Source organism: Rhinopithecus bieti, unplaced genomic scaffold, assembly GCF_001698545.2.
Source record: "Rhinopithecus bieti isolate Rb0 unplaced genomic scaffold, ASM169854v2 scaffold_42772, whole genome shotgun sequence".
Classification (NCBI taxonomy): domain Eukaryota; kingdom Metazoa; phylum Chordata; class Mammalia; order Primates; family Cercopithecidae; genus Rhinopithecus; species Rhinopithecus bieti.
Window position 1 is genome coordinate 2,590,538 of NW_016818842.1, and position 27,114 is coordinate 2,617,651.

The following is a 27,114-nucleotide window of genomic DNA, read 5'->3' on the forward strand; positions in this document are numbered from 1 at the left end:
GTGTAACTTTTCTTTTTTTTTCTTTTCTTTTTTTTTCTTTTCTTTTTTTGAGATGGAGTCCCTCTGTCACCCAGGCTAGAGTGTAATGGCACGATCTCGGCTCACTGCAACCTCTGCGTCCTGAGTTCAAGTGATTCTCCTGTCTCAGCCTCTCAAGTAGCTGGGATTACAGGCATGTACCACCACGCCTGGCTAATTTTTTTTGTATTTTTAGTTGAGACAGGGTTTCACCATGTTGACCAGGCTGGTCTCAAACTCCTGACCTCAGGTGATCCCCCCACCTCGTCCTTCCAAAGTGCTGGGATTACAGTCACGAGCTACCGCGACCGGCCCTGGTGTCATTTAAAAAGAGTCTTCTGGTGTGCTCTTCCCTGCGTGCTCCACCAAGAACCACTGCTCCTAACCAAGTGCAGAAAGGTCTCCTCTTAGGTCCTTGTGCAACCAGAAACAGGCCTTTCGGGTCTGACTCATACCCATAGATTGACCTCCTTGTTACCCACATGACTAAGCACACCAGTCTTTTCGTGATGTAATTTTTTCTCATTATAGAAGTTTTGTGTTCATTGTAGAAACCCTTGAAAATATCTACGTATAAAGAGGAGTCCCCCATAACTCCATCACTTGGTAATAGGTACATGGCTTTTAAGGTATATATTCTTCTGTAATGGTGAAATTCTCTACTTGTCTTAATATTAAATATTCAGTCCAGATTGCTAGTTAAATCTTGCTTGGCATCAGTGTCTGAGATGTGAGTATCTCTTAGGTTACATTTCAAGCCTTTTAGGACTAGCCAGCAATTTCCTTTCTAGTATTTAGAAGTATCCTGTCAGATCTGGTCATTCTTTAGTGAGAAAATCAGGAGAGGTTAGAGGCTGCTGAGGGTGTGGCGTCGCTTGGTGAGACTCAGCCTGGAGCCTCATGGCCAGAGGCACCTGCCCTTCAAGGCGGCCGTCCTTTCCAATGACGGGCTTGTTGTCCAGGGGCTTGGCTCCTTGGCCAGCTGTGGGAGCTTTCCCTGCCTCCCCACTTCTCCAGCTTACTTCCATCCTTCCCGATTCAGTTTGAGTCCTGATGAATTTTCAGTGTTTCTGGATGTGAGTGGAAAATTTCAGCCACCAGATGTCACCTCCTCCAAACACAGACCTCCTCTAATGAGTGTGTATTTCCCTCTCCAGCGATTACAGGGACTACGTGGATAAAGAGAAAGAAATGTGTCAGCGCATGTTCGCACGCTGTGGCGATGGTTCTACAGCAGGAGAAAGTTGAAGGTAATCAAAGGGCTGGGGTGGCACACAGGCTTCAGGATGGAGAAGCGTGCTGCTCTCCTGCACCCCCGGGTGAATGGTGGCTGTCTGCGGCTGAGGCTGGACGAGGGGTAGACAAGTTCCTTGCTCTAGCAAACAACACAACAGTAGTGCAGGATGCACGTGCTGCATGCCTGCCTTCCCCGTGAGAATAAAGTTCGCCCAGACCTTTGGGTTAAATGTATAGGTTCAGGGGGCCTTGCGCTATTTATTTGTTTGTTTGTTTGTTTGTTTGAGGCAGAGTCTCACTCTGTTGCCCAGGCTGGAGTGCAGTGGAGCTCACTACAACCTCTGCCTCCCAGGTTCAAGCGATTCTTCTGCCTCAGCCTCCTGAGGAGCCGGGATTACAGCTATGAGCCACGGTGCTCAGCCTAAATTTATTTTTTTTAAAAACTTTGTTGGCCGGGTGCGGTGGCTCACGCCTGTAATCCCAGCACTTTGGGAGGCCAAGGCGGGCAGATCACGAGGTCAGGAGATCGAGATCATCCTGGCTAACACGGTGAAACCCCGTCTCTACTAAAAATACAAAAAATTAGCCGGGCATGGTGGCGGGTGCCTGTAGTCCCAGCGACTCGGGAGGCTGAGGCAGGAGAATGGAGTGAACACAGGAGGCGGAGCTTGCAGTGAGCTGAGATCACGCAACTGAACTCCAGCCTGGGCGACAGAGCAAGACTCTGTCTCAAAAAAACAAACAAACAAACAAACTTTTTTTTTCCATGTTTTATGTGAAACTCTCTTGCAGTTGCTTGTAACACGAGACTATGAGTAGAGTCATGAATGTGATGGTTGATAGAGCTGGGCTTGGACGTGTCAAGCTTCTCTTCATCTTCTTTCTCCTGAGAACTCGAATGCTTCCAACTTGACTGTGTCTCTAACACATTATTAAAGCAGACAAGATCTGGGTGTCGCAGGGTAGGGATGGGCTGTGGCTCTTAAATTCTGCTTCCTATTAGAGTTAGAGATTTGAAGATGCTGAAAGCAACAGGGAGCGGCATATAACATTCCTCTCAAGCACGCACCTAGTAATTTCGCAGGCACGGGGCGGGAGTTCCCAAGTGCATGAGATAACCCTCCAGTCTGAACCCTCCAGTCTGGTCTACTATTTAATAAAATTAATGGAAACAAAATCACCTGCCTGAAACACCTGCTTAGCTGCACAGATAACTCTGCTCTCTCCTGAGAGAAGTTAAACAAGGAACAACAAGAAAACAGCTGCTGAACGGGCTCATGGTGATAAATCTCTCCTTTGTTGCTTCCTCCATCTCCCTACAAAAGGGGCTTGAGAGGAGGAGGCAGTGAAAAGGCCTATTCATCCCCAACATTTTCACAGCGGTCCATAAACTGCTACTATCTGCACTTTCAGATGCGCCCATCAGCATCACAGGTAAACGTTGCTTCGTCACTGATGCTGGCCCTGTGAACCCCGGCCTTCGGGTCTTTCAGGGGCCTTTGGAGTACATATTTGCAGGTCTTCAGAACTGAGATGTGAGCCAGAGGACTTCCCTTGTTTGGCCACTTCTAGTGTCGAGTAAAGATGAAGGGCAGTGACTGTTTGCCAAACATTTTGGACTGTGACCCCACAAGTCCCATCATGAATGAAGACCCAGCTCTGCCAGGGTCCATCCCAGACCTTGCTTGGGCAGCCCACCTGGGCAACAGTTTTCCTCTGCATCATGTTTACCTCCCAGCCTTTTCAGTCTGTAGCACTGGAGGCTGCTGATCTTTAGATGGTGTCCCACATATTTCCAACTTGAGCATTTGTCTTACCATCAGCAATGACTGTATTTGTGTTCGAAAGTAGCCACCACGGTCATATTGCCACTGCTGTCACAATTGTGATAAGTTTTAGCTTTTGCGTCCTTGCTCTCCCTGCTCCCCTTTTTTTCTGTAGTATTTGTGGCATAGTCATTTAAAAGAAGCTAAAAATCCAGTCATCTTGACAACCTAGTTGTCACTAACCAGGACAATTTTTTTTTTTTTCTTTTAGAAGGGTCTCCCTTTTGTCACCCAGGCTGGAGTGCAGTGGTGCAATCTCGGCTCACTGCAGCCTCCGCCTCCCAGATTCAAGTGATCCTTCTGCCTCAGCCTCCCGAGTAGCTGGGACTACAGGTGTGTGCTACCACGCCCGGCTAAGTTTTGTATTTTCAGTAGAGACGGGGTTTCACCATATTGGTCAGGCTGGTCCTGACCTCAGGTGATCCTCCTGCCTTGGCCTTCCAAAGTGCTGGGATTACAGGCGTGGGCCACTGCACCTGGACAATTTTAACTTTTGTTCTTTTCATCTTAGATCTTTAGATACCACTGACTTGTAAGATTACTTCCGGTGGAACGAGTGTTCTCTTAATTATTAATTATGTGCTCTAAGCCTGTGACTATAGTAGACAGCATGCCTTTTCCATCTTTGCATTTTCTAGCATCTGGAGCCTGGTACACGATTGGTGCTCAGGAATGTTGGTTGGACTAAGTGTGAAATAACCGAAGCAGTAGACCAGCCTCTAATGAAAATCCTTCAGGCTGGGTCTGGGATTGGCTGTCGGACCTTTGGTATTGCCAGGGACAGAAACCCATCTTTAGCATCAGCCAGAAGAGAAAAAGAAAAAAATTTGCAGAAGGGGGTCCTGGGAGTGGCTCACAGAGTTGAGAAGGAGTTTGGCAGTCCTTGGGCAGGCAGCAGCCAGGCAGCTCTGAGGGCCTTAGGGATTCAGTCTCCCCTCAGCTTTGTTTCCTCCCTCCATAGGGAGTGCCCATGCATCCCTTTCCGCAGCCTCCTCCCTAATGGAGTGAGAGTTCTGTACCCCATGCCTCCCTCCTCTTCCTGCCCCAACCATAACTCCAGTTTGAAAGATCCTGGGCAGGACTCCGGCCTGGTTGGGGGTATGTAGAACCCCATGAATCAGAGTTTGTGTTTTGTCCTTCCTATCCTGACATGCTGGTATCTGAGGCCCTTGTGATCATTTTACTGTGTCTGGAAAGGAGCTGTAAAGGGAGCTCTATAGCTATATTCAACCATTTAAATGGTTAACATACAACAGGTAAAATTTGTTCTGCGGTTTCCAAAGGTCAGGACAAGTAAGCCAACACAATAGGAAGACAGAATCTGGCCTGATAAGAGATTTACCAGTCAAATGTCCTACCATGAGTTCTCCCACCATGGAGTACACAGTAGAAGGGGCCACTTTTGACTGCTTTTGGGGAACGGCCTTGGGGAAACATCTGTTCCTTGGCCGCTCCACTGTGTTCCACGGGGCTGTGGGGCATCTCAGGAGCTGGTGCAGTCCCTGTTAGGGTCTGTCCGAGCAGAGCTGGAGGGCCTGAGAGGTGGGTGAAGGGAGAAAGTAGATCATCTTCCTGGTCCTTTTTACCATCAGGCAGTTGCTGACCTTCAAGGCAGAGGTAGCAGCTCCCATCCCCAAGGCATGCAGCAGAGATGAAATATGACATCTTATACTTAGCATTAAAAAACACCACCCAAGGAAAGGAAGTAGCAAGAGAGGCCTTGTTCAAGAGCAGGTGAAGATTTTGTTGCCTGCTGGTCCCAGACATACCAAATGCAAGGAATAGCTGCCAAAGGAAACAGCATTCTGAATGGGGGAAAGCCATGCCTGCCCTGCCCCGCGTGGCCCGCCTTCCTCACTGTCTCCAGCCATCCCTGTGGGGAGCTGACTGTTGGGGGGGCACTCTAGATGCTGTGTGGCATATAGACAGAGGTCCAGTACCACTTCTGCAGCCCTGACCTGCAGGGATTGGGAGTCTAAACAGGGACAACAAGACAAGTCTATTAAATGACAGTGTTCAAGAGTGGCTATAGGGGAGCGCCCCTGATCAGAGAGAGGCTTTGCTGAGCCAGGCCTGACGGATGGGCCCAAGGGGCCCTGGGAGGGAGTTGTGAGAGCTCCTGATATTGTCCCTTCATTTGGGGCCTCCTTGGAACGTGGGTGGCATTCTGTAGGGCATTATAGAGGAGGGGAAGACCTAGCCAGAGCTGAGCTGCTCTGAGGGGCTGAAGGGGCAGCGTGGGGACACATTTAAAGTGGCAGGTCCATCAGGTGGCAGGTGTCTGAGTGAGAGGTGATGGCAGCCTGGAGGTGAACCTACTGGCAAGAGAGGAAAGGTGGCAGGAGCATGCGGCCTCCCATCTGGAACCGACAGTAGGGTTCTCATGTGAAGAGTTCTCATGACAAACCAGAGCTTACCTGAGGGAGCCTGACCATAGTGCCTGAGGGTCTGAAGGTGCCCTAACCGAAGTCACTGATTGTGGAGGAGGGCAGCTTTAGTGATGTATCAGCCATCTGCTAACAGAGGTGGGTGGGCAGGGGCCAGAACCGGGAGTCCAGGACTGGTCCCCATATACCAGGAGTGACTGGGAATGCTCCATCAGGGGTGGCCAGAACTTGAGGGAGTCTTGGGTTACCTGGCAGGAGCGGGGGTGCAGGACGAGGTGAGCACCCACACGGTCAGCTTGCCTAGGCGTGGCTGTCATTCTTTTGCTCTTGGTTTATCATAACATTTTTCTTCTAGGTTGTTTTGCTAGTATCACCTAGCATTTATTACTTTTTTCTTAGTGTATTTTTATTAATTTTCATCAAAATTTTTATTAATCACATTTTAAATGCCAGGTATTCTTCTACATGTTTTACATGTGTTAATATTTTAATGTAAGATCTGCATAATGTAGATATGACCCCATTTTACAGTTGATGAATTAGGCATGAAAAAGCCATGTCATTGCCAAGGTTGCAGAGCTCCTAAGTGATAGAGCCAGAGCCAAATGCTGCATATACACAGGGAACCCGATTTGAATTTCAGTTTCTTCTGGAGAGTCTTCCACAGGGCTCAGTACTATGGTTCTTTTGCCATTTCTTGATTTATGTTCTGGATATTTATCTGTTGACTTCTTGCTATAATATAACTCTTTCCTCTCTTACATTACTACTTGTAGATCCTCTATTAGATTATCGTAACAAAAATAATATACTCAATACTGATGTTCTTGGCTTCATACAGCTAAAGACAGTATCTCCTGTGCTCCACTTTGTTTGTTTTTATTTTTGAGACAGAGTCTCGCTCTGTCACCCAGCCTGGGGTGCAGTGGCACGATCATAGCTCACTGCAGCCTCAACCTCCCAGGCTCAAGCAATTCTTCCTCCCCAACCTCCTGAGCACCTGGGACCACAGGCACATGCCACCATGTCCAGCTAATTTTTTACTTTTTGTTGCAACAGGGTCTCACCATGTTGCCCAGGCTGGTCTGGAACTCCTGGGCTCGAGTGATCCTCCCTTCTTGGCATTCCAGAGTGCTGAGATTACAAGCGTGAGCCACAGTACCCAGCCATATCTGTTTATTCTTGATTCATCTAAAATTCCATAGTAGCATGTCCAGGTACTTCCTGTTGCTCAAGTCCTTTAGATAGGTCCCTTACTTCTAGAGGCTTAAGCTTGTAAGAGCTGAGAAATTCCTGTGTACTATTTCTTTAATCATGTCCTCCTCTTTATCCCCTGTCATCTTGTTCCAGGACACCTATTGTTTGGAAGTTGGACCTTCTTCAGGGATCTTCTATTCTGTCTCTTTAAAATCTTTTTTTCTCCCTTGTGAAATGTACTTAATTTTCCAACTCTTCCATTTTGATTTCAGCAATCAAATTTTTGAATCTAAGAGCTCTTCTCATATCTTTTTCATAATACTACATTTTCTTCCCTTCTTTGAAAAAAATCTCAAAGTTACATAACTAAAGAGAAGAATATTAAGATTCCCCCATGTGCTCAACCTCCGGCTTTAACAATTACCAACATAAAGGCAAGGTTTCCTTCTATGACTCCACCCACGTCCTCCCTGTATAGCGGGGAAGCCTATTTCCTTCTATACTCTCATTCACAACACTCAGGACTTCCAGAACCTTTCACTTCTGACACCAGACGCGTAGGGGTTTTCCAACCAATTCTGAAAGCAGCTCAATGTCCTCCATTTCAGCTACATTACACTGAGAGCAGCTCAGTGTCCTACATTACAGCTCTGACACTTGACCTGGAGCTTTTTTTTTTTTTTTTTTTGAGATGAGTCTCGCCATCGGTTGCCCAGGCTGGAGTGCAGGCCAGATCTCAGCTCACTGCAAGCCTCTGCTCCGGGTTTATGCCTAATTTCCTGCCTCACAGCGTCCAAGTAGCTGGACTAACAGGTCCCGCACCCCGCCCTGGCTAGTTTTTTTTGTATTGTTAGTAGAGACGGTTTCACCGTGTTAGCCAGAGGTCTCGATCTCCTGACCTCGTGAATCCGCCCGTCTCGGCCTCCAAAGTGCTGATTACAGCTTGAGCCACCGCGCCCGGCACTTGACCTGGACTTAGTGCATATTCTACAGGTTAAGGGCTCAGTTCCACAAGACTGACCCCATTTCAGACTCCAGTTACAATTCCAGGTTGTCACCTATGCTTCTTACTAACTGGATATATACATCAGAGGTTCTCACACCTGTTCCTTTGGGTTGAGTCATCTGGAATGGTGCTCAGAACTCAGAAACACCTACTCATAGTCACTAGTTTATTACAGAAGCTTTTAAAAGGATACAAATGGGCCAGACATGGTGGCTCAAACCTGTAATCCCAGCATTTCAGGAGGACAAGGTGGGCAGATCACTTGAGGTCAGGAGTTCAAGACCAGCCTGGACAACATGGTGAATGAAATTCCTTCTCTACCAAAAATACAAAAATCACCCGGATGTGGTGGTGTGTACCCGTAGTCCCAGCTACCTGGGAGGCTAAGGCAGGAGGATTGCTGGAGCCCGGAAAGTCAAGATTGCAGTGAACCTAGATTGTGCCACTGCACTCCAGTCTGGGTGACAGAGTGAGACCCTGTCTCAAAAAAAAAAAAAAGGGTTGCTGGGCAGGGTGGCTCACGCCTGTAATCCCAGCACTTTGGGAGGCCCAGCACTCAGGGTGGATCACCTGAGGTCAGGAGTTCAAGACCAGTCGGACCAACATGGAGAAACCCCATCTCTACTAAAAATACAAAATTAGCAGGGTGTGGTGGCACATGCCTATAATCCCAGCTACTCGGGAGGCTGAGGCAGGAGAATCGCTTGAACCCAGGAGGTGGAGGTTGCAGTGAGCCGAGATCACACCATTGCACTCCAGCCTGGGCAACAAGAGCAAAACTCCATCTCGATAAACAAATAAAAAGGCCAGGTTCAGTGGCTTACGCCTATAATCCCTTACTTTGGGAGGCCAGGGTGGGCAGATCATGAGGTCAGGAGATCGAGACCATCCTGGCCAACATGGTGAAACCCTGTCTCTACTAAAATACAAAAAAAAAAAAAAAAAATAGCCAGGCGTGGTGGTGCACGTCTGTAGCCCCAGCTACTTGGGAGGCTGAGGCGGGAGAATCTCTTGAATCCAGGAGGTGGAAGTTGCAGTTGCAGTGAGATCGCACCACTGCACGCCAGCCTGGCAACAGAGCAAGACTCCATCTCAAAAAAAAAAAGATACCGATGAGCCAGATGGGGTGGTGCACAGGGCATGATGTGAGAGAAGGGATGCGCCAGCACCCACAGGTGTTTTGCAGCCCAGAAGCTCTCCACACCTCCTTCTTTCTGGCACAGAAATGGTTGGCCATTGGTGATTGCCAGCTGAAGGTTGCTTCAGCCCTTCCCTAGTCCCATGCTTGGTTCCCTGGCAACCAGCCCCCTTTCTGAGGTTGTCCAGGAATCCCCAGCTACCAGTCATGTCATTAGCATACAAAGAAACACCCATCATTTCAGAGATTCTGGGGGTTTTAGAAACTGTGTGCCAGGAAATGGATAGAGACCAAATATATATTTCTGACTATGTCACAGTCCACCCCCTGCTCTCCGGCCACAGACTCCTTAACAGCACAACGATGTGCAGCTTAAGAGGTACTGGCATATTACTAGAATCCCATGTCGCCATGAATAAAGAGTCCAGTCCATTGTCATGTGGGCCCAGAGTGGAAGTGTCGTCCCATGTTTGTGGTGCTTTATCATGTCTGTAAACCCACTTAACTTTCCCGACATTCTTGTGAGGAAGAAATGATTGCCTCAGATTGGGGAAGGAGTAAAGCTTAGTGAATCAGGGCCCTTTCCCTGAGGAGGCCTCTGCGTATATAAATAACTGAGCGTTTTCATTGGATTTGAAATGTTAAGCCCCAGATGATGCCTGAATATGCCTTAAACATATTCAGCTGCTTTATTCAGGTGGCGCATGACCCCAGGGCGGCCGTGCACTTTTATCCTTCTCTCAGATGTTGAGGAAATTCCCCCTCCTTTGCTGCTTCTGTTGAAGAGAAGCTGAAGCCTTTGGGCTGTAGAGGATTGAGCCTTGCTACTTGGCCAGCCCTGGGGAAAGAGGATCTTAACAGACTCAAAACAATGTTTTCTGGAAAGTCAGAGCAGCTCCCAGGAGGCCCCAGTGGAAGTAAAGGCCAGGTTGTAGAGAGTACACTCTGGTCTGTTGAGATTCTGGGGTTTGATCCTGGCTCAGAGGTGGTCTGAAGTGAGCCCCGGAACAGTGGGCCCTCAACCCGGTGCCAGCGCCGAGGCCACAGGAGGCCTCTGGGGCCCGGGATTCCCTGGTTCCAAAATAGCCTTCCTGTGACCCGGCTGTCCTGCTCAGTTGCCAGGAAACCCCAGGAGCAGATCATCATCTCTCACAGTATGTGACTGGATCTAGGCAGGGAATCTATTTGATCCCCTTCTTCCCAAAGAGATTAAGAACTATCCAGTATTGAGTCTCTCAGAGTTACTTCGTGCATCCAGTGAGACACTTCTGAGTCCTGAATAAAGACTTGTTTAAATATATTTTTATAATTAATTTTCCTTTTTCTTTTTTCCTTTTGATGGAGTCTCGCTCTGTCACCCAGGCTGGAGTACAGTGGCATGACCTCAGCTCACTGCAACCTTTGCCACAGGCATGCACCACCGCACCCAGCTAATTTTTGTAGTTTTAGTAGAGACGGGGTTTCACCATATTGGCCAGGCTGGTCTCGAACTCCTAACCTCAGGTGATTCATCTGCCTCAGCCTCCCAAAGTGCTGGGATTATAGGTGTGAGTCACCACACCTGGTGATTTTTGTAATTAATTTTTTCCCTATGCCTCTACTTTTTTTTTTCCTCCTCAAAATGGAGTTGCATTTTCTGCAGGGCATCTGGGCCAGAAAGGCATTTTCTTGTCAGATGAAGGCCATGCCGTGTTCCAGGCAAACTGTGACCTGGGCTCTTGATCTTCTGCATATCTGTGAAATGTCTTTTCTCCCAGCTCTGGAGGTGTCCCTGAAGTCATCCCTTTGTTGTGTGGCTATAAATACCTCGACTTCAGTGGCTGCCTTTTCATCATACCCCTTCCTGGGAAGGCATTTCCCCTGGAAGGGTTGCTTTGGCCCTTGGTTCCCTCTCCACATCCTCTCTTGGCAGCCGTGATGGGCCTAAACCCTGCTTCCTGCTAAGATTTACTGTTGTGGATTCTGCGTTCTTTGCGGATGACGTATGAATGACAGCTGCTAAGTTAAACTCCTGGAGATAACTGGGCTCCTTTCGCTTATCGTCCACAATCATGGACGTGCCCTTTATGATTCATGATGGGGCTGAAAGAACGTTTGGATCCTCAGTTTTATCTTTTGCTATGACATTAGCCAAGTCATTTCACCTCTCTGGGCCTTGATTTCATTGTAGGGTGAAGCTGAATCACTTTTTTATTTTAAGAGAGAAATAAGGTCTCCTATGTTACCCAGGCTAGAGTGCAGTGGTGCAGTTATAGCTCGCTGCAGCCTCCTGGGCTCAGGCAGTCCTCCTACCTCAGCGTCTTGCGTAGGTGGGACTACAAGCATGTGCCAGCAGGCCCTGCTGATTTTTTTTTATTTTGTAAGATGGGGTCTCATTATGTTAACTAGGCTGATCTCAAACTCCTGGCCTCAAGTGATCCTCCTGCCTCGGCCTCCCAGAGTGCTGGGATTATAGGCATGAGCCACCGCACCCAGCCATGGAGCAGGTACATCTTTAAGGTCACTGGGGAGTTGTTTATGCTTCATTAAGACCGTCAGATATTGGCTTAGTCTGTTTTTAATTTCTCGGGTTCATTAGGTGCATAAGCCCTGCCTCCAAGCGTACATAATCCGAAACACCACCTGGATAATTAAGTGTACAGGCAGTGAGTGAAAGAAGTGAGCCTAAGCAATACGGAATTGACATGCAGCCAGTGCCTTGTACCTTCTAGGAAGAGCATGAGTCCCCACCAGCTTTGCTGGCTGACCCCTGTTCTGTGGGTGCTGATCATGCTCTCAGGACCTTCGGTTGTAGCTGTTATTGACTGTCGTACTTTTGATGCTCCCCTATGCTCCCGAGCAGCCACCAACCCAGGGTGAAGCTGAGATGAACTGGGGTGAGTCTCAGAGGCTCAAGAACCCAGAGAAAGGTTTTCAAATCTAATAGATAAAAGAAGTAAAGAGTTATGAACAAAAGTTCTCTCTAGCTCAGAGGTTGCTCAGACATTCACAAGGTGAGAAGGATGTGGTCTGCCTGTCCCTGTGAGAGCACCTACAACAGTCATTGTCAGCATCAGCCCAAACAGAAAAGGCAGTAAGAGGCAGACCGAGGGGCATCTCCAGAATGTTTTGCATCCTGAGGTCATAGAGCTTCATTTTTTTGGTGAGCTGAGTATCATGGCCATGAATGTGAGCAAATCTGCACTAACTTCCTTTTGCTTCTCCAATAAATGGCCTAGTGAGGCTGCCTGCGTTTCTTGGCTAGTGGCCCCTTCCTCTATCTTCAAAGACAGCAGCATGATATCTTCCAGTATTTCTCTGTCTCTCCCTCCCTGTCTCTCCCTCTCTCACCCACTCTGTGAATCTCTCATTCTCTCAGCCCCTCTTTCCCCTCTGCTTCCTGTCATTTTGTCTCCTCCTCTTTTTCTGACCCTCCTGCCTCCCTCTTAACGAGAATCTGATTACACTGGGCTGACCAAGATAATTGCCCAGCTCAAGATCCTTCATTTAACCCCAGAATCCCTTCTGCCATGTATGGTAATGTATTCATGGGTTCCAGGAATTGGAACAAGGACATCTTAGGGGGCATTTTCCCATCTCTCATACCCTCTTACAGATCAGCGTCTGCAAGGGACTACGCATCTTGCCAATGTAGAGATAACTCAGCACTCTGCATCCTCAGCATTCTCAGCTTAATCCTTTCCGTCCCAGATGAGATCATCCTGACAGCCGTCTTTCAGAACGTTTCCTTTCTGATGCTCCGTTCTGGTGGCTGGGGCCTGATAGACACAGCTCACCTCATCTTTCTGCTGTTTGCTTACTGCACTTGCGGGTTGCTGCATTGTTTACATTGTTAACAAGTGCTAGGTTTGCTACAACCCTGCATCAAGCAAGTCCATTGGTGCCATTTTTCCAACAGCATATGCTCAATTTATTTCTCTGATTTACATTTTGGTAATTATCACAGTATTTCTTTTTTTTCCTCTTTTTTTTTTTTTTTTTTTTGAGACAAGGTCTCACTCTATCGCCCATGCTGGAGCGCAGTAGCACGACCTCGGCTTACTGCAACTTCTGCCTCAGCCTCCCCAGTAGTTAGGACTACAGGCGCATGCCACCACGTCCAGGTTATTTTTGTTATTTTTAGTAGAGATGAGGTTTTACCATGTTGGCCAGGCTGGTGTCAGACTCCTGGCCTAAAGTGATCCTCCTGCTTTGGCCTCCCTAAACCTTGTTTTAAACAAGGGTAGCAGTTGGGGTGGCACTTTGACCCTTCTTTGACCATGTATCACAGCACGGTGGCAGCTGGTGGTGGTGAGCTGCAGTTGTTGGAGGAAGTGCAGCAGAGCCACGCTGTGAGGCCTGGCCCACCCCCAAAACCGGGAGGCACCTGCAAGCGTTCTCGTTCCATGTCAGCCTGGAAGGGGTGGGGTCCAGACCACTCAGCTCCATGCATATTCTCATGGGACTAGGTGGCCAGCTGTGACAGTGGGGAAGTAATCGCACTCCCTGCAGAGGGATGTGGCCAAGGGAGGAGCAGAGAGCTAGCCTGGAGGACCACGAGGGCGACTGTGGGAAGTGCAGCAGTCAGCATGGAGTGGCCACCAGAGAGCCAGGGCCCCAGGGTGGGTGGGGAGAAGCAAGTCGGGGAGGCCCCACAGTGAGGGTCGGCTCTGAGCAGCTGCCTGGAGGGAGTGGAAGGGGCGGGTGGAGGGTTCAGCAGGCCGGAGGACTGCCGCCTAGCGGGCTGGCCAGAGTGTCACAGCAGAGTCCCAAGGGGCGAGGACTCCTTAAAAAAGTTTTCTCCTAAGTTGGAATTTTTGGCGATATCCAGATTCGGTTCTTAAGATTGGCTGAGTAATGCATTTTGGGAAGGGGAGCCAGTTGAGTGGTTTCAGGAAGGTCTTTCAATCTCCACGTTTACTACGTACAGCCTTGGTTCATCTGCTGGGATTTTGAAGAGGCAGCCATAACTTTGATCAGTGCTTTTGAAGGGCTGAGTGACCCACGCAAGGTTCCAGAGTCTTCTCACTGGATGATGTTCATGGCTGAGTTGACTCTAGTTCCCCGTTGCAGGGTACAGGGAAGTGCTTGAGGCCAGGGCTGCGAGGCAGGGCTGGCATGCGACACCCACCGCCACCGTGGGAACGGAACCTGCTGAGCCTTGATCCTCAGCTCTTTGTCCTCAGATTTCCGACAGAAACATCCTGGGCTCTGCAGCCTCCGCGATTACATCACTCCTCTGTCTTCTCTGTTACATTTCACACCCTTCTTTGATTACTGCTCATTATGTTGTACAATTATAGTGGACACCACCGGCATTGCTGCTTGGGTTTCTAGTTCACGGTCCCTGTGCCTTTTCCCGAGGCCTGGGGCCCCCCTGCCCTGGAAGCAGCCTGGTTCATAGGAATGGATTCAGCTGGAGTCAGCTGTGCACCTTTGTCTGTATTCCCTGCCTCAGCCTGACTGCCATCGTCTTTGTCAATCTTTGGGCTAGTTTCTCCTTGAGCCACGGATACAGCCTTTTTCTGACTTTGCACCTCTGTGTGCTACATATATTGGGTTTTCAAACTGAAATGTAAGCTGGGCTTTCCTATGTTGGTGCATTCTCGTTTATGCTAAAGTGTTACCTTTTATTGGCTCCGATTTGAAAATTCAACTACCTGAACCTCGTGGGCTCCCTTCGTCTGAAGGGAGCTTGAATTTTATCTCCACCCATCTGCATTCATGCCCGGAGAATATTGATTTTAGGGTTTATTCCTAAAGTCATTTCATGGGACACACCCTAGATTGAAACTTTCTTTTTTCACTTGATTATTATTAAACTTGTCATTATGGGCATTTTCAAATGTCTCCAAAGGTAAAAAATAAACATAAACATAAACATAAAAATAACATGATCACTACCCATGTATCATTACCCAGGCTTGACAATGAACATCTTTCTGCTGTTCCTGTACCTACCCTCCAATTTTTTGGTAGTACTTAATTTTGAATTATAAAAATGCCACATGCTGGCCGGGCACAGTGGCTCATGCCTGTAATCCCAGCACTTTGGGAGGCCGAGGAAGGCAGATCACAAAGTCGGGAGATCGAGACCATCCCGGCTAACACAGTGAAACCCTGTCTCTACTAAAAATACAAAAAATTAGCCAGGTGTGGTGGCGAGTGCCTGTAGTCCCAGTTGCTCAGGAGGCTGAGGCAGTGGAGTGGCTTGAACCCAGGAGGCAGAGGTTGCGGTGAACCGAGATCATGCCACTGCACTCCAGCCTGGGCGACAGAGTGAGACTCCATCTCAAAAAAAAAAAAAGTGAGTGTATATGTAACTTGCCCACAAAATAATTATACATTCTGTACTAGAATATATTTTATTACATTTTGGGTGTTTTCTAAGTTAACACAAAAGAGCTACCTTTTGTGTTACTTTTTAAGAAGTGGCAGGCCAGGCACGGTGGCTCAAGCCTGTAATCCCAGCACTTTGGGAGGCCGAGGCGGGCAGATCATGAGGTCAGGAGATCGAGACCATCCTGGCTAACATGGTGAAACCCTGTCTCTACTAAAAATACAAAAAAATTAGCCAGGCATGGTGGCAGGCGCCTGTAGTCCCAGCTACTCAGGAGGCTGAGGCAGGAGAATGGCATGAACCTGGGAGGCGGAGCTTGCAGTGAGCCCAGATCGCGCCACTGCACTCCAGCCTGGGTGACAGAGTGAGACTCGTCTCAAAAAAAAAAAAAAAAAAGAAGGGAAGTAGATAGAGATTAAATAGACAGAAACATGGTCGTGGAGTTATCCTCACGCCTGACTTTTCTGTGACAGTCAAAGTCCTATCACTGGTTGTGATGGGTGTGTCTTTGCCTGAACTAGGTAGTGCTAAACTGACCTCTCCAGTGGCTGTACCAGTTTGCCCTTGGTAGTGTCTGAGAGGTTCCATTCCATCACTTTGCCGTCATTTGGATTGCCAGACTTTTTAATATTTGCCAGGTTGGTGTATCTCAAATAGGATCTCATTACTAGCATTAGCAGGTCCCTGACCAGGTCTCTGTTCACATGTTTCCAGACTGAGGTGGCCTTTCTGTAAATTGCCTATTTGTTTCTCTGTAATCAAACACCTTTCCGACATCTTTTAGTTATTTTTGATAACTCTGTCATTCGTTCTGTGAGTTCTATCAGCAGCTTCACTGCATGCACCAGGCGTGTGATAACCATATGTAGGTAATGGTCATTTTGTCGTCTCCTCTTGTATTTTTGTTTGTTTGTTTGTTTCTTCCACCGCACGACAGAGTTTCGCTCTTGTCGCTGAGGCTGGAGTGCGGTGGCGTGATCTCAGCTCACTGCAACCTCTGCCTCCCAGGTATAAGCAATTCTCCCTGCCTCAGCCTCCCGAGTAGCTCAGATTACAGGTGCCCGCCACCATGCCCAGCTAATTTTTGTATTTTTAGTAGAAACAAGGTTTCACCATGTTGGCCAGGTTGGTTTTGAACTCCTGACCTCAGGTGATCCCCCCAGTTTTACTTCCCAAAGTGCTGGGATTACAGGCATGAGCCACCGCACCTGGCCCTCCTCTCGTGTCTTATTCAGAGCCTGTCTGATGGTGGGGGGGTGCATGCTTCCAGAACAGGGTTAGTAGCGACAGACATGCCTCATGAGTGTAATGGAGCGCTGCTGGCTCCACCATTAAACACCATGCTGACTTTGGCTGAGCTGTATTTTTTTCTTATCATGTTACAGAAATGTTTGTTTGTTTTTTTCATTTGCTTTGGTTTTTTGTTTGGTTTGGATTTTTGTTTTTGAGATGGAGTCTCTGTCACTCAGGCAGGAGTGCAGTGGCACGATCTCGGCTCACTGCAACCTCTGCCTCCTGGGTATAAGCAATTCTCCCTGCCTTAGCCTCCCAAGTAGCTGGGATTACAGGCACCCACCTCCATGCCTGGCTAATTTTTGTATTTTTAGTAGAGATGGGGTTTCATCATGTTGGCCAGGCTGGTCTCGAACTACTGATGTCAAGTGATCCGCCCGCCTTGGCCTCCCAAACTGCTGGGATTACAGGTGTGAGCCACTGCACCTGGCCGCCACCTGTCTTTACTTACTTCTCTCCCATTGCCTATGGTTCTGGAAGTCTGACTGGAAAGTGGTCTGTTCTTTACACCCCACCTCCTCTTCCCTCTCTTAGGTGCTGGCTCCTTTGGTTGTATTGGGGTAGGGAGGAAAGAGAAGGGAAAGGGTAGCTCATGCCTATAATCCCAGCACTTTGAGAGGCCAAGGCAGGCAGATCACTTGAGGTCAGGAGTTTGAGACCAGCCTGGCCAACATGACAAAATCCCGTCTCTACTAAAACTGCAAAACATTGAGCCAGGCGTGGTGGTGCATGTCTGTAATGCCAGCTACTCGGGAGGCCGAGGCAGGAGAATCACTTGAACACGGGAGGAAGAGGTTGCAGTGAGCGGAGCCTGTGCCACTGCACTCCAGCTGGGTGACAGAGTAAGACTCTGTCTCAAAAAAAAAAAAAAAAGTTTCCCAGAGTCCATCTAGTAGGGCCACACGGTGATAGCATCTGTCTCTTGGCTCCTGTCTAGTCACCGGCCATGCCCTTCTCTGACCTCAGCCGCTGGCCCCCAGCACATGTGACTGTGACTTTGTGTGGCAGCTGCCGAGTCCTGAGATGTTTTTAATGGCTGTGTTTGATTCCCAGGTTCTTCACCTACCAACGAGGGGAGAGAGCTGTGGTTCTCCATCGTTGGAGGAGTGGAAGGGAGCCCCCCAGTGCAGCCGTGGCAGCCACCTTCCTGGAGCAGGGGTTGGAATGCCCCGTTGCCGCATCTCTGACAGACGCGGCTGAAATGTGTTTTCACAGGTGCTGTTTTCTGTTTTCCGTGTTCATAACACAGGAGGGGAGAGTGTAGCTACTGACAAGTAGAACACTGCTACTTTTTTAAGGCAGTTTCTTGTTTTTTTAGACGGAATTAGTCTTTGGCTTCCCTCCCAGTCCCAGCCCCCCTTCCGGCTGCAAATGTCCCCGGGTCAACACCAATAGAGATTGCTTTGTGTATTTTGTAGGGTTCTCTATTTTGAAGAGAGAATTATGTTACAAATGTTTTTGTTGTAAATAAATAAAACACTTCCTTGTCCTTGCAAGATCTAGTATAAGTGAATTGCGGGGACTCAGCTAAGCTTCCAGAATCTCCAGACTGGTAGGGGGAGGCCATTTGCCAGTGGGGCTGGGGCTCAAGCTCTGGAGCCAGCGGTTCTGATTCACCTGATAGTGAAACGCTGCACACAGGTTTGGGGTTCCCTACAGCCTGCTCCCAGTGTCGGGAGCTGATGCCAGCAACTTAACAGAAAGTTGAAGCCACTTCACCCTCCTGTACCCCAACACTCCAGGCTCCCTGCCCCACACAGGCCTGAGGCCACCTCACCCTCCTGCACCCCGAAACCCTGGGCTCCCTGCCCCACACAGGCCTCTCTGGGCCTTTCCCAGGGTCCCACGCTCCCTCGTGGGGCTGAGGCAGGAGGCTCCCCTCCCCTGTTCTGCCCCACCTCTCAGCCTCTGCGGTACCCACAGCTGTGCCTCCAGGTCTCCCCCACAGTGCCCACACCACCCTTGGAGCCTTTCCCAGCCCCATGTCCCCTCTCATCACCCTCCCTGACCTTGGTTACCCTCCCGGGCCTTCCTTCCTCAAGGGTGCTGTCTACACTGGCTTCTCCACTCTCAGCCAGCGACTCCTTGCCCTGCTGCTGTCCCATCTCGCTGCTGACCTGCTCGGGCCATCGGATCTAGCAGGCATTTCTTTGTACCGATTGGACCAGACTTTGCTACTCTGAAACTTCCTCCTCCTCAAGACACTGTCTTCCTTGAATTTCCAGGCTTCCAGCTCCGGAATTTCCTGGCTCCTCTTTTGGGAAGGCTGCCCATTGGTTGTACTGTCTCCACTGCCTGCCTCCCCCCACCACCAAAACACTTCAGAGCATTTCAGATGTAATCCAGCGGCGAAGGGCTGGGAAAGGGACCCATCCAGGCCATGGGTCATTCTTGAGGGCTGGGTGTGCTGCCTGGCCTAGGAGGGCCCTGGCCCGTGCCCCCGCCTTCCAGGGCCTCACCTTCTGACAGAAGCGGCTTAAAGAGCAGAAACCAAGTCCTGGGGGAGCAGGCTCCACTGCCTCTCTTTGTGGAGGAGGAGGATGGGTGATGCCACCAGGGGACCAGGGTATCAAGAGGCCTCCCCTGGAGGTGCCTGGCCTTCCCCAGTGCTCCCTTCAGCCCACATTGCTGGAGTGGTAGCTCCAAAAGAGTGGCTTTCTCAGAGGTCACGAGGAACTTGACAATGTTTCCCGCATCTGCACCTCCAGACCTCATGACCACAGTCTGGCTTCATCTGGCATGAGACGTCCCTTAGTCCCTCCCAATTCAGGAAGGCCCAGACCCCACACCACACTCCGCCCAGCCTGCTGCTGAGCCCTGCGTCAGTCACCAGCATTGTCACCTGCCCAGCTATCTCTTTTCAGCCTTCTCTAACATGCCCATACAGCCAGAACAGTCTTTTTAAAAGTTTGCTTGCTTGCTTGCTTGTTTGTGTTTGATGGAGTCTGGCTCCGTTGCCCAGGCTGGAGTGCAGTGCTGCAATCTCGGCTCACTGCAATTTCCACCTCCTGGGTTCAAGTGATTCTCCTGTCTCTGCCTCCCGAGTAGCTGGAACTACAGGTGCACACCACTGTGCCCAACTGATTTTTTAAGAAATATTTTTAGTAGAGATGGGGTTTCACCATGTTGCCCAGGCTGGTCTCAAACTCCTGGACTCAAGCGATCCTCCCACCTCGGCCTCCCCGAGTGCTGGGATTATCAGCATGAGTCACCACGCCCGGCCCCCAGAATGGTCTTCCTAAAGATCAGCCCCATCATCTCTAAATGGCGCTGTGGTTACCTTCCTGGACCTCCTCTGCCTCATTTCTTGTGGCCTGGCTCCCTGTCCCCAGCCCAGCCTCCTGTCCCACAGCACAGGCATGCCCCCTGTAGCCTGCAGTGGTGGGAGCTGACTGGTCACTGCCCACCCCCTGTCCAGCCTCCTTTCTAGGCTTTTCTCTGGAAGAGGGTTTTTGGAAGGACTTCAGCACAGAAGTGCCGTGAAGAGATGGGTGTTTCAGGAAGTCACTCTTCTAACTTGAGAATATTAAAAATGGAAGAATACACTGCACGCAGCACTTTTGCTGGTAGGACTCTGCCTTCAAAGACATGCACACTTGTGGACTAAAAGCATGTTCGTTCATTGCATCATTGCTGATGAGGTGGTAAAATTGGAGGCCGCTGTGAGGCCTTCAGAGGGACTGATGAAAGAAACTCCAGCACAGCTGCCTGAGGAGGACTCTGTGGCTTTTAAAAAGTAAGAGGTCACAGTCGCAGCCATGCCTTGGCCAAAGAGACGTGCTCCTTGCCCTCACACCATCCCCTGGCTCTCCGCGCCCTGGCGGGAGGGCCCACAGCACATCTGCTACCCAGACAGGTCCTGTGATGAGCACTGGGAGTCCCAGCATGTCACGTTACCCAGATAACTCTCTGGCAGGTACCCAAAACCCACCTAGCATCCAACAGAGTCTAGGCTGGGTTCACGATGTTATCCATGAGCCAGACTGCATGATCCTTTTAGACCACCTATTCCAAAAGATTAACAAAATAAGGTCTATCTGAGGACTACCCATTACATCTTTTTCAATTTTTTTTTTTTTTTTTGAGATGTCGCCCAGGCTGGAGTGCAGTGGTGCGATCTTGGCTCACTACAATCTCCACCTCCCAGGTTCAAGTGATTCTCCTGCCTCAGCCTCCCGATTAGCTGGGATTACAGGTGCAAGCCACCACACCCAACTAATTTTTGTATTTTTAGTAGAGATGGGGTTTCGCCACATTGGCCAGGTTGGTCTCAAACTCTGACCTCAGGTGATCCACCTGCCTCAGCTTCCCAAATTGCTGGGATTACAGGTGTGAGGCACCGTGCCCGGCCCCCATTACATCTTTTTCAAATTTAACACACATGTATGTAAGGGGGGTATTCAGTGAGCGTTTGAGGAAGGTACAGACCCCCCAGCCCTGTGCTGAGCTGAGCTTTTGACAGCCCCAGCACCCAACAAGATGAAGCTGCATGGTGTTCCAAACATTTCTTCCAGTCAGTTCTTCTCTCATGATAAGTGCTTTACCTGGGACTTTACCTGTTACTTTAACTGTTACTTTTGTTAAATAAGTTATTATGTTGCATTTAAAAAATAATAAGAGGCCGTAATCCAGCACTTTGGGAGGCTGAGGCGGGAGGATCACCAGGTCAGGAGTTCGAGACCAGCCTGGCCAACATGGCGAAAACCCATCTCCGCTAAAAATTCAAAAAATTAGCCAGGCATGGTGGCTGGCGCCTGTAATCCCAGCTACTCGGGAGGCCCAGGTGGGAGAATCACTTGAAACCGGGAAATGGAGGCTGCAGTGAGCTGAGATCACGCCACTGCACTCCAGCCTGGGCAACAGAGACAGACTCTGTCTCAACAACAACAAAAAAATATGATGCAGGAGGATCCCTTGAGGCCAGGAGTTTGAGACCAGCCTGGGCAACATAAAGAGACCCTGTCTCTACAGAAAATATTTTAGAAAATTAGCCAGGCATGGTGGTGTGTGCCTGTGGTCCCACTACTCAGGGGGTTGAGCACTCGGGAGGATCACTTGAGCCCAAGAGTTGGAGGCTGCGTGAGCTGTGATTGCACCACTTCACTCCAACCTGGGTGACAGAGCAAGACCCGCTCTCAAAAAAAAAAAAAAAAAAAAAAAAATAGGGGACCCGTGTGTGTACACAGCACCGGAGGACACAGGCTCAAACGCACTGTCACTATGGCAAGCACAGCACGGGGAGGGGAAGGAGGTCCCCTGTTTTCTCCGGGGTGCTTCTATACAATTTGAGATGCATCCATGTATTATTAGTGCACTTTAGAAATGAGAAGGGATGCGACTTGCCTGGACTGTGGGGTTGGAGCTGGGGAGTGCAGGAGTGCGGTGGGGTCCTTCTGCTATGGCTCACCCGGGCCTCGTGCTGGAGGCACGTGCAGGGAGCACCAAGGAGGAAGGCAAGCTGGGTGCCCTTAACCCATCGCACGGGAGGTCAGTGGCATGGGGGTGTACCCGGTGTCTGCCAAGGAGACACGTGGTCCCTGAAGCACATGGAAACCAAATTCCACACTGGAGGTCCATAGACCAGCTGCAGGCAGGCGGGCAGGACGTGGCACTGAAGTGGCCCACGCAGGCGGGTGGGCAGGACGTGGCACTGAAGTGGCCACCGGGTGAAACTGACCTTGTCCAGCGCATCACAGTTCTCAGTCAATCTTTCCCCTGAAGTGGATTTGGGGGTTGAGTGCCCCCTTTGTAAGCTCAGATGCACAGCATGGAGTTGACGACACCCCTCAGTCATGCACGGCACCACACCCGTCTGCGACACCCTCATTATTCTAGTCCTGTACACTCTCCTATGGACAGCCGTGCCCACATGCTTCGTGTACATCTTTGTATTTGAGTGTTCTTGCAAAACATGTCTGCCATGGGTGTCCTGAGGCCAGCCTCCCAGTAGACTGTGGGACGGTGTGGTGGAGGAGTGACAGCGTCTCTGCAGGGGGCTTCCCTTCACTCTCCCAGCAACACTGGAGACCACTGAAGTGTCTGCACTTTGCAAGGACGGAGGAGGCTGGCTCAGAGAGGTCCAGAGACTTCCCAGAGCTCTGCTGCTTGTCAGATCCCGGCATCGGGGGCTGCCTTTCTGGCCTCACTTGAGGCACGGTGGGCTGGGTCCGCCCTGGGAGCCCCACCTCCCCCTGCAGTGGAATCTCCAGGGTCATTTCAGATGGAAGGTCTTGAGACCCTGGGCAGAAGGATTTGCCCTGGGGGACAGAGGCAGAACTGAGGGAGACCCTGGTTGCAGCCTGGAGCCGCAGGCTTTTCCCCGAACCTGGGTCTTTCTTTTGAAGAGAGGATTTGGGCTCAGGCCAGGCTGACATTTGCTGAGCAGATCTGGCAATAGGTGGCGACATAACCCACTCCTTGCTTTCTGGGCGAGCCTGGTGGCCCCAAGGGAACTTGGTCACCCACCTCAGCCCCCTGCCCATGGCCTGAGCCTGGGTGCCAGGGCAGCTGCTGAGAAGGGCACTTGGCCTCTCTCTGCCACCCGAATGCTAGACGCAGTCCCCAGGAAAGGGCATTGGGGCTGACACAGAGACCACCCTTGCCCTCCAAGAGTAGGAAAAGTGGCAGGCACGGTCACGGGCAGTTCTCCAGGCACAGCGGCAGGAGCCTGGAAATGATGGCAGCCAGCCCCTCTTGTCTGCAGAGGGGAGCCCTAGGGGACCCTGAGCCCCCGGGGAAAAGAAGGGGCTAGAAGCCCCTTCTTTTACGGGCTCAAGAACTGGGCTGGTGCAGGGAAGAGGCAGAGCTGCTTTCCTGGCACGTGCTCTCTCCTGGCAGGTGAAGAAGCTTCCCTTGAGCACTCTGACTGTTCTGGCCAACTCAGCTGTGATCAGGGCGCAGAGGGACTTCACCCACGGTGACTGCTAAGCCAGTGTGTGTGTGTGTGTGTGTGTCCATCCGGGAGGCAAACACTCTAGAAAGAGACAGAAATGTCAGCAGATAAATAACAATGTATAATATAAATATTGTAATGAAAAATGTTTCATCTTATAAATGTGATATTCTTTAACTCCCAACCATTCAAACTAAAAGTGCAGCTGGGGCTGGGCACAGTGGCTCACGCCTGTAATCCCAGCACTTTGGGAGGCCAAGAAGGGAGGATTGCTTGAGCCCGGGAGTTTGAGACCAGCCTGGGCCACAGAGTGAGACCTCATCTCTATATATTTTTTAAATAACAAAAAATATTTTTCTTTTTTGTTTTGTTTTGTTTTGAAACAAGGTCTCATTCTGTGGCCCTGGCTGGAGTGCAATGGTGCGATGTCAGCTCACTGCAACCTCCAACTCCTGGGTTCAAGCGATTCTCCCACCTCAACCTCAGGCATGCGCCACCACACCCAGCTAATTTGTGTGTGTGTGTGCGTGCGTGTGTGTGTGTGTGTTTGGTAGAGATGGGGTTTCACCATGTTGGCCAGGCTGGTCTTGAACTCGTGACCTCAAGTGATCCACCTGCCTCGGGCTCCCAAAATGCTGGGATTACAGGTGTGAGCCACCGTGCCCAGCCAGAAAATATTGTTAAAAATAAAAATGAAGGCCACGAGGTCAAGAGTTCAAGACCAGACTGGCCAACACGGTAAAACCCCGTTTCTACTAAAAATACAAAAACTAGCTGGGTGTAGTGGCGGGTGCCTGTAATCCCAGCTACTCAGGAAGCTGAGGCAGGGGAATCGCTTGAATCCAGGAGGCAGAGGTTGCAGTGAGCCAAGATCGCACTACTGCTCTCTAGCCTGGGTGACAGAGCAAAACTCCATCTTGGGGGGTGGGGGGGAAGGAATTAATAAAAATGTAAATGTGCTGGGGAGGGACAGTGGAGGGGGCTTGAGTCAAATCTCCATTGTCCCCTGTCCTGCCCCTCTTCCTGCTCCCTCCTGCTGAGCTTATCCCACTGGCTCAGGTCAAGGCAGAAGAGCCCCTCTAGGTAGGAGAACCATTCAGACCCAGACAGTCGCCACCCAAAAAAGGAAAGAGCTTAGGCGTGCTGGGGATTTGGTAGCTGCTTTTGGAGAAATCCCAAAGACAGGAACAGCACCAGGAGGCCAGTCTCTGGAAAACAAGTACTGTGGAAAAGGTAGATTGTGGAAAAGGGATCATATGGCATCCCAGAAAGAGCCCCGAACTTACTCCTGCCAGGTGACAGCCCCAGCATCACTGCAGTGGCGCCCATGAGGCCTGTGCCAAGGGAGCTTCTGTCACCCTGTGCTGGGCGCACTGTGGGTGCTCGAGGAGTGCCAGTGGAGTGTGAAGTCGCTGACGCTGACCTTCATGTAGGCTCTCACGCTGAAGTAGGCGATGAGATGGAGAAGTCTCAGAGGTGGCTGGAGTCGCAGTCTGTTCCTGAACAGGCTCGCCAAAAACTTGGGTTGGTTGGTTTTTTCCAAAATGCTTCCTACACAGGTCGAGAGACCGCCACACACACAGTGTGGACCTCAGTACCCTCCACACAAGGTACAGGAGAGTCACTTATCTGCCGGGCATGGTGGTTCACACCTGTAATCCCAGACCTTTGGGAGGCCAAGGCAGGAGGATCACTTGAGCCCCGGAGTTTGAGACCAGCCTGAGCAATATAGGAAGACCCTGTCTCTATTTAAAAAAAAAATTTTTTTTTAATTAGCCAGGGGTCGTGGCGTGTGCCTGTGGTCGGGGTACTCGGGAGACTGAGATGGGAGGATCACTTGAGCCAGGGTGGTTGAGGTTGCTGTGAGCTATGATCATGCCACTGTACTCCAGCCTGGGTGACAGACCGAGACCCTGGCTCACAGAAAAAAAAAAAAAAAAAAATGTCATTTATCGCCACCTGCTGCCCAGCCCCTGAGCCAGACACTGTCCTGCTGCCTCTCCTCCCCGCAGCCCCATCCGACTGGTCTCTGAGGCCTTGGGCTTTGTGGCTTTGGATACCCACTCCTCCTCTCCATCTCTCTGCCCTGCCCGGATGGGATGCTAACACTTCTCACCTACATTGATGACTGCCACACTGTCCCCACGGCCTCCCCTCACCAACTGCCAGCCCTGCCTCGCCCTGGCTGGAAGTCCTTCAGTCAGTCGCCCCAGGAGCCTTTGAGACCAAGTTCAAACTCTCTATTTAGCACAGAAGCCCACCCCGCTACCCGCCACAACAGCTGCTCTCTGCCTTCCAGCCGCGCTGAACCACTGCGGGTCCTGAATGTCCACAGCAGCCACCCCCACCCCGTGCCCTCCCGCATGCAGCTCACTCCGCCTGGACTGCATCCCTGCGCCTTTCTGAAACAGCAGAGGCTCCGTGGCTCACCAACCTCAGGGTGCAGGACCCAGGAGTCCATGCACCATTGACCCAGCAGCCATGGGTCGCAGGAGTGAACTCTTTCCCCATCCAAATAAAACTACAGGAACTCTCCTCTTTGCCTGGTATTAAAATATTCCTTTCTCATGTTTTCAAAGAAACATATTCATTTCCTTATACAAAAACCATGCATAGAAGGTAGTTAAAAATACATGCATAGGCCCGGCACGGTGGCTCATTCCTGTAATCCCAGCACACTGGGAGGCCGAGGGATGGAAGATCACCTGAGGTCAGGAGTTCGAGACCAGCCTGATCAATATGACGAAACCCCATCTCTACTAAAAATACAAAAATTAGCCAGCGTGGTGGCATGCACCTGTCATCCCAGCTAGTCGGGAGGCTGAGGCAGTAGAATCGCTTGAACCCAGGAGGCAGAGGTTGCAGTGAGCCAAGATCACGCCACTGCACTCCAGCCTGGGCAACAAGAGGGAAACTCTGACACACACACACACACACACACACACACACACACACACACACACACACACCCCTGGACAGAAAAAAACAGCTGAAGCTTCACTTCCTCCTCCAGGCAGCCTTCCCTGACCACCACCCAGGTAGGTGGTAGTCCCTGGAGTGTGCTGGGTTATTCTCCTGCCACGGGACCCCAGGCAGACCTGCAGACTGCAGTTCTGAGGACAGTCACCAACACAGGGAAGTGCCAGGGGACACAGGGGACACATGGAGTGAACAAAGTCACACTCTGTGGCTTTTCTCCACCTGGGGCAACGGGGCTCCCTCCTTTCATGCTGTTTGTGACCCTCAGATTTGATGACATCCTCAGGTGAACCTGCACATTACCAGACACACAGTGCGGGTGTCGGGAGAAGCCCAGGGCTTCCGAAAGCAACCCATTGGCTAGAAATGCAGGGAGGTTTTGAAACATAGTTGGGAATAATTGTCAGAAAAACCACAGTTTTTGCTGAAAACTGAAAAACCACAGTTGAGGCCAGGCATGATGGCTCACGCCTGTAATCCCAGTACTTTGGGAGGCCAAGGCAGGCGGATCACTTGAGGTCAGGAGTTCAAGACCAGCCTGGCCAACATGGTGAAACCCTGTCTCTACTAAAATACAAAATTAGCCAGGCTTGGTGGTGCACACCTGTAGTCCCAGCTACTCGGGAGGCTGAGGCAAGAGAATCGCTTGAACCTGGGAGGCGAAGGTTGCAGTGAGCCAAGATCGCACCATTGCACTCCAGCCTGGGCGACAGAGCGAGACTCCATCTCAAAAAAAAAAAGGAAAAAAAAAAAGAAAAATCACAGTTGACTGCAAGAATTGAAACCCTAAGCCATGTCACCTACCTCTTCTACATCCCCTAAC

At 50.4% G+C, this 27,114-nt stretch overlaps 1 protein-coding gene across 2 annotated transcripts in view; it reads left to right on the forward strand.

The window, feature by feature from the left end:
* The window catches only part of FKBP6 (FKBP prolyl isomerase family member 6 (inactive)), a 30,631-nt gene extending 12,715 nt beyond the window's left edge, over positions 1-17,916 (forward strand). For both annotated transcript variants that reach the window (XM_017857683.1, XM_017857682.1), the window contains exons 8-9: positions 1,176-1,268; positions 17,474-17,916. In XM_017857683.1, coding sequence (XP_017713172.1) covers positions 1,176-1,266 — 91 coding nt within the window. In that variant the 3' untranslated portion in view covers positions 1,267-1,268; positions 17,474-17,916. The remainder of the gene's footprint in view (positions 1-1,175; positions 1,269-17,473) is intronic.
* The last annotated feature ends 9,198 nt before the right edge of the window (positions 17,917-27,114 follow it).